The sequence below is a fragment of the Diadema antillarum genome, unplaced genomic scaffold (assembly GCF_040938485.1).
Source record: "Diadema antillarum isolate AM-2024a unplaced genomic scaffold, OU_Dant_1.0 seq00001143_RagTag, whole genome shotgun sequence".
In the NCBI taxonomy this organism is placed as follows: domain Eukaryota; kingdom Metazoa; phylum Echinodermata; class Echinoidea; order Diadematoida; family Diadematidae; genus Diadema; species Diadema antillarum.
This window is the reverse complement of record NW_027271955.1, coordinates 299418-307339: the sequence shown is the minus strand read 5'-3', so window position 1 is coordinate 307339 and position 7922 is coordinate 299418. Positions and strand designations below refer to the sequence as shown.

The following is a 7922-nucleotide window of genomic DNA, read 5'->3' as shown; positions in this document are numbered from 1 at the left end:
GCTTGCTCACCAAGAAACCTGCTCAGAAGGCTTGTATGTAGATTAAGTTAATGTCGCCTCCAACCGAGGCACTATACCAAGTTAAGTTGAAGGAAAATCCATCGGAAATGTCTGAAATGATGCTGATTGATGTGTTGTGAGTCCCATGGTGAATACAGTGGGCTCAAAATGCTCATGGAATATATGTATTTCAAGGCCTGATGAGAGAACATTGTATATTATCCCCAAAATATAATGTCATAATTTCTTATGTCATGTGGGTTTGTCAAAGTGCTTTATAAAATAAATGTATGCGTGTGTATGTGTGTGTGTGTGCGTGTGTGTGTGTGTGTGTGTGTGTACATGTGTGTGTGTGTGTGCATCTGTGTGTGTCTTGTAATACAAGGCAACTAACATATTATGGCAATGTATATGAATATTATGTGTTATGAACAGTACTGTATAGAAAGGCATACAGCAGGATAGAAATCAAGGATACCACAGTGAATTATCTATGTCTTAGTCAAGGTTAATGTTGCATTGTCCATCATCGTACCACTGCATCTCTGTTTTTTCTTCCTTACTCTCATTTGGCCTATTCAGTAGTGGCTGCCTATCTCCCTTTCAAAATAAGTGATATTTCACTATTAAAATGCATACACATAGTGCTGTATTTAGGCTTTTTTTCCGCCAATAAAACCAATCCGAGACCATTTCACTACCAATATATGTCTCATCTCTATGGTGTTAATAATATTGTGTGCATTCAGTAGATATTACAATTCATACAAGAACATATTTGTTTTGTTCATCCAACATGTTCACAAGACATGCAATATTGCAGTTGATTATAGGTCATGTGAAATGTCTTTATGATGTACCCTTCTGTTTTGTTGTCTGACCAGACCAAACAAATGCATAGATTTGTGACATTACCAGTGATATCTTGATTATGCATCTTTGCCTTATAGAATTCGAGGTTAGTTTGACCCGCCAGAACCATTAAGGGAGTTGCACTGTGTCATCACTATCTTCTACTTTGATCTCTCCACTTGCTGCAGGGAAAGGGGGTGCAGTGAGTGAAATCTGGTCTTGGGGGATCTGAGAACCCGTTAGCCCTACTGTTACTCCCCAGCCGATCCCTCCATCATGTGGGCGATGCGCAGGCAAGAGTCCGTCTCCACTTACGAGGAGGTAGAGAGCCTGAACAGCCACCAGGTCTCCACCTTCACATCTCTCGAGGGAAGCAGCTGCCCCAGTCGGCTGGAAAGCATCGGCGGGAGCTCCACGGGAAGCCTAGACCATGGGCTCACCGTTCAGTATGCCAGTAACAACCCACCAGCATTCTCAGCTTACCAATCACATCCACATCCTCTTGATCCACGGGTCCTGCACCCCGAGCTCCAGTCTCCGGGGTCCACGGATTCTTCATCGAGAGCCACTTCCTACAGCTACCCACATAGTCCTGGAGATCTTGAGTCACCTGGTCCCCTTGTAGTGGAGCATGATGAAGGTGATCAGGAAGGAGACAAGCCTGGTGGTGTCAATGCCAGTGTGGCAAAGTGGGTCAACCAGTCGTATGTTCAGCCCCCAAACCAAAATACTGAGAAGGATGGAAAGCTGAGACTCTCCCCAAAAACAGAGAGCAGCTCAAAGGCGGACACAGCATCCGTAAGAATGGATAGCATGGATCGTTTGGATGCTGAAACATCCCCAATGACATATCGCAGCATGTCGCCACTCCAGACATTTACTCGAACAGCTAGCCTCGATAGTGGATTCCCTCAGTTTCCCGGGGCTGGAGGGTTTGGAATGCCGTGGACTCCTGCAGAGAACATGCTCATGACCCTAGGCTTTGGTGCAGTGGATTTTGGGATTCCAGAACGCTTCATGCAGTCGTGGAGGGACAACATCATCAAACGCAGAATTGGGGAGCTGAATAACATGCTCTCTGGGGGGCAGCGCACCCAAAGAGGTCCAAATAACGCCTCCCTCAGCCGACAACCTTCAGAAACTGACAGCATGGAGGACTTCAAGATTACCCCCAAGCCGAGGGTGTCACCTCCCTCACCTATCCAGGAGCAAAAGGAACAAGAGTATCAAGCAAATCAAGCAAAACCAAAGCTTGTCGCAGAACCAAAAAGGGATGCAGGCAAAGTGGCCCCTGTTCCTCAGCCTAGTGAGAAGCAGAAACAATTAGAAAAGTTGAACATGATGAGGAGGAGATTCAAGAAGGCGGCAACTGTTGGCAGCTTCAGCTCTCATCTCTTGAGACAGCATTCCTCACAACAGAGTAGTTCAAATTCTAGTCCCTGTAGTACTCCTGAACTTCAGCGGCGCCAGAGCTTGCCCTCTGGGAGAAAGTTCAACCAGCTCAGACCAAGCGAGCGTGGCAGCGCCAGGGAACGCCGGCGCAAATTTATCAATCGCCAAAGCTCCTTGCCAATCTCCCTGGAAACTTTGCCAGAAGAAGATGAGGGTCAAAGGTCAAAGCCCCAGAGTATCAATGATTCATTCATGACCCAAATGTCAATGAGCATTGATGTTGGAAAAGACTGTCCATTGGTACCACCTCTCAAGATAGTCACTGAACAAGCCAGTCTGGAACTGGCTGAGGCAAAGTCCTATAACATGCACAAGCAGCAGTCAAAGGATGATGCTATCGCTGACCTGCAAGAAGCAAAGAAAAATCTGCTCAATATGGAACAGTATTTGAATGTTATTAAAACTATGATAGACTCCAAGGACTCAGGGATCGGAAATGAGCCCTCCAATGAAGGGAGCCCTCAGATCTCACCGCGTGCCAGTGCAAGCGGAGACGACGGTATAGGAATGATATGCAATGCACTGAGAAATAATGACAAGCAATCTGGAAGTATGAGAAAATCAGACGAGCAAAATGGTGGCACTAAAATACAAAGGGATAATGAAAAGCAAATGGGTGAAACAAGGAGCACGTCTCACATAGATATGAACATAGGGAAATCAGGTACAGATTTATCAGCCATTGATCATCCAGAGCAAAGATGCGGAAAGCAGACGGTATGTGACGTGCATGTTGCTCTGAATACGAAGAATAACAGGGACCTGGGCAAGGATAGACCTTTTTCTCAGAAGGGTAGAAAGTCAGGTCCCCCTGGCAGGTCAGGAATTAGACCTTCATGGACCTCCATGCAGGAGGCATTCTGTCAGACTGTTATCGAGGTGGATGAAAAGGACAATGAGGATGATAATGATGATGTTTTTATATCAAGCGAAAAAAGGAAAGTGGATGCTGCGACGGCCATCGATGTCAATGCAGCCGTGCAGACCAGTCCCAGCCTCATGTCTCCACTTCTATCTCCGCTTTGTGCAGGACCAGGGTCCAAGCTTCGCTCCCTGGAGAGTTCCTTTGGCAGCGATAAGTCCAAGGCAGCTTCTGATCACGACACCAGGCCTATGATAATATTAGCTCCAGACAGCATGCAGGTAGAAGTCAGAAGTAGTGCCTTGAGTACAGAGGATGAAACTTCATCTACTGGGACAGTTAACACGCAGTACTCTGAACTGTCCACTAGCTCAAATATTGAGAATATGAAGCCACACCATCCGCCCATCGGCAAGAAATCAAGTGGCAATAACAGTGATGAGTTTGGAAGTCGAGACTTTGACCAACACATCAGGACCTCGGAAGTGCAAACAAGTGATGATAATGATTTGTGTTACAACAAGAGTGAGACAGATGCTCATCTTGACAGTGACTCCAGTTTAAGCACTGTGAAAAATACACATAAGAGAGGCAAAATGACAAACAGAACACAGTACAATCAGGCAGCAGTATCAGATTCCTATAATGAAGATAGCAGCAGAAAGTATGCAGGGGAAGGTGCATTACAGTGTGTTGATAATGTGAATGCTGTTACATCACACAAGTTTGAAAACACCATCGATGTTAAGGGTAAAGTTTCAAAAAGATGCAGCAAAAAGAATTCTGATGATACCCCTGACTCGAAGGAACTACAAATGATACATCAAAATCGCAGCACAGGGTCGCAAGATGACAATGGCTCCGGGGGACAATCAGGGAGCAATAATTCACGCAGTTCCCAGGAGAGCAAGATGGATGGTACTAGACGACGAAGATACAAGATCCTACTTTCAAGTGACAGTCACACAGGCACCGCTGGTGCACAGCTAAGTTCTACCAAGCTGCAGCCAAAAGTCGATCAGTCTGATCAGGAAGACACAGCCGACGACCCAGGCTTCGATTCGTCTCAGACGGGATCCGCCTACTCAAATCAATCCCGCGATTATACAGTGCAACAGGTTTCCACTGCAAGCAGTGGCATCTTTCAGCTCAGGAAATCAGAGCCTGACTTTCCCGACGTGCCCAAAATCAGGGCAAGTGTTGTCAGCTCTGAAATAGGACGGCAGTATGAGGCCCTCTTGAGAAGCGCTCTTGAAAAGGAGAGAGCAAGGAAACATCTCACAGTAGCTGAGACATTACACCTTGCAGTGGTGAAATTAGAAAAGATGGTCAAAGAACAACACCTGTGCAGAGACACTCAAATGTCTGGCAAAGATGGAGGGAAGGGGTCCTGTAAATTTTGTGATGTGGAGAGACATTCCTCCAGCAGGAGATATACTCAGGAATTGCAAAAGAGATACTCCCTAAAGCCGGAGGTGCCACGTGTGAGCAGACAGGTGAGTGCAGGTAGTGGAAAACAGCCGATGCACCGCAATGTGGAGAGGACGCGTTCTGCACCAAATGAACTCTTGCTGCGGAAGCAGAGCCATGACAATGTCCGTGAAGGAATAGAGGCAAGAATGAATTCCGTCTCGTCGGACTTCAATGATGCCGTCATGAGTGTGACTGGCGACAACCTCCTTGTTGATTTGGGCAAGGTCTCGGAAGAGCTTACATCTGATATGTCTTTCTCTGACATGACTGTGGCTGATGTCAAGTCAATTCAAGCTTTCCATGTGCTGAATGACAGTGAGAGTTTATCCTTAGCAGATGATGAGGAAAAAGACAAAAAGGAAGACAGACGCATGCCCCTCCAGCGACGCAGGAGCCTCTTTGCCAGATCTAGCAGGAGTGGATCCAGGCTGCTGATTGGTCAGAGTACACTGCACAAGAGGAACACCCAGTCAACCATTGAAACAAAACCCTCACATGAGTTCTCCTCCTTTGAGCGCACATTGAGTAATGACAGTGATGTTCATGTCCATTCTGTTTCTCAAAGACAGACCAAGGGAAAAGAAAATGATGACACTGACTCCTTGCAAAAGTGGAGGCAGCCAAATAGGCCAAAACATGCCTTGGAAAAACAGCCAACTTCACTTCCTGTAACATCTCAAGTTTGTGCAGGCAGTATAGAAGGAGATAACAGACCAGCTGTTGGCACTGTGGAAGATAATGCAGAAAACTCGAAGTGCTTAGATAGAAGAAACAGCTGCTTTATAGTGGTTAATCGGTGCCAGACTGAAGAGGAAGTGGATGCTGAAGTGCATGATCTCAGTAAACCTGATCAATTGGCTGCATTTAGGCCTGAGTCTATGGAGTTCATGAGTCAAAATACACTTCACAGGAGCACTTCATCTGAGAGGTCATCAGAAGCCTTGGCAGTACCTCCTGGGTCACCCTACCAGAAACTTACCCCACAGCTTTCACACAATTCAAAGCGGTCCCCTCCTCTCTCCCCCTTCTCGTTTGTCTCGACATTCCCTTCACTCGGTGCCTTCTTCTCTTCCCCTCTGTCCCCCACCACAAAGAGTCCACCCTTATCCCCATCCATCAGGATAGGGGATTCACCTGTACCCTCACAAAACAAGAGAATCAGTGTGTCACCCACCATCCACCTTGCCCCATCAACTCCACCATCCAAGGTGACTGTGGAGTTGAGCAGTTTGTCCCTCCAGACCTCACCCATCCACGAGCAGGAGCAGAGTGATGTGCTGCCAGCACCGAACTCGCCTCGATCCAAGTACCGCTCCGAGATATTCCTCCAGTTGCCTGAGCAACCAGATGTAGACAGCCAGTCGGGGTCCAGCATCAGTCCGTCTTCAGTCGGTCGCAGTCCCATGTCTCCAGCCCGGCTTGAGTACATGCCATCTTTTGATGAACTCTGCGACAAGGCTGAAACGATCATCACAAATCTTCAGGGCATGGGAGTACCTGATGGTCAATCTTATCAGCTCGTGCAAACTGTGTTTGCTCCAGAGAAAGATGACAATGGCTGCATTTCAAGTGATGGATCAAAAAGTCTTCAGAATTTGAGGTATTTGGACTTTTTCTGTTTCTTCTTGTCACCACAATGGTAAACAGGCTAGATTAAACCATTGCACAGCCCTAAGTAGTATATGGATAAGATGTGTGTGGTTAAAGATGTGTCCTTGAGGATTCAATGAGCAGTGTTCTTTTCACATGCAGGATATTTCAAAGCAGTAAGAAAGAGTTCAGTTACGTTGGGGTTTTTTAATCATACAAAAGGAATAGAACAAAACACAGGAAAAGACAACATGTAAAAGACAACATGGCAGAACACATTAAAAAAAAAATGTGTGTTTAGTGACTTATACATCTTAAACAGTACAAGGCAATGAATCTGAAATCCTATACTGGCATGAATATATTTTTGTACAGCCCTCAACTCTCTCAAAACTGCAAGTCCCACATATCAATTCTCCCTGTCCAAACGTGAATACAGTCCAACATTGATTATTTGACCATCTCTTATCCAGACTTCTCTATCATCAGAATATGTTCATGCAGTGAAGATGGAAAAAAAAGACCTCACTTGATTTACTTGTAATATTTCCAACAGAAACTTGTTATGAATTTTACATTGAAAGATCTTTCAATTTCCAGGTAAAAAAAAAGAAGAAAATATTTACAGGCCACCGTAGAGTACACCACTGTAACGGTACACGCTACCTACCGAGCAACTACTAGACTGGCAGCTACATGTACACATACATAAACATTGTTTCTCCAATATCCCTCCAAATGGGAGCCAGTCCTGACACGATCGGATAAGACAGTTGGACTGTACATGTCATATGAATGTGTGTATGCAAGCACATTTTCTTTTTCTCCTTTGTGATTTGGTTATGTATTGTGTAACTTTTTACAGCAATGTAATTATCTCAGCCAAAAAGGTTATGTTTTTGCTGGCATTGGTTTGTATGTTTGTCTGTCTGTGGAGAATATCATGATAAAGTGATGAACAAGTGAACCCTCTAGAGTGAAAAGGAGTGCCATCTTTTCGTTTTCAAATCTGCTTTGATATTTATTTTTTTTTATTCCACATCAAGGATGGTGGGAGAATAAAGCCCAAACTACAGTAGTTTATTATTATTATTATTATTGTCTGTTTACAAAATGACTCAAAAAGTGGTAAATGGATTTGGATTAAACTTACAGGAAAAGTCAATGATGACACATACACACACACACACACAAAAAAAAAACAACAGATGAGTATATTTTGATAGTGATCGAGATAACCGTCTGGATCCAGGATACTTTAAAAATTTTTTTTGAAGGATTATCATTGGCAAATAAGCCAACAAACGAAGACATTCAAGTGTGTATTTGAGGTGTGTATATGTGTGTGTGTATATGTATATATACACACATATATATACATATAAACATAAATATATATATAGATAGATAGATAGATAGATATATAGATATAGATATATATACACACACATATATCTTCTGTGTGCATGTAAGTGAATGTCAAGTAGTGAGAGGAAATGACCTTTAAGCAAGACGGTAGTGCGATAGAGACAGAGCCTTTTATATTGTCACGTTGTTAAATACTTATATACTTGCAACCTTGATACCTTTCACTACTCTGTTGTCGTGGAGAATATCATGATAAAGTGATGAACAAGTGAACCCTCTAGAGTGAAAAGGAGTGCCATCTTTTCTTTTTTAAATCTGCTTTGAT

At 44.2% G+C, this 7922-nt stretch overlaps 1 protein-coding gene across 1 annotated transcript; it reads left to right on the top strand.

The window, feature by feature from the left end:
• Positions 1–1128: 1128 nt before the first annotated feature.
• Positions 1129–6282, top strand: LOC139744159 (uncharacterized). The gene has a single exon (XM_071654614.1). It carries the CDS (start codon positions 1129–1131, stop codon positions 6280–6282), a length of 5154 nt encoding a protein of 1717 aa, XP_071510715.1.
• Positions 6283–7922: the final 1640 nt, after the last annotated feature.

Coding starts and splice junctions, on each gene's coding strand:
- LOC139744159 (XM_071654614.1), top strand. CDS start 1,129: ATGTGGGCGATGCGCAGGCAAGAGTCCGTCTCCACTTACGAGGAGGTA.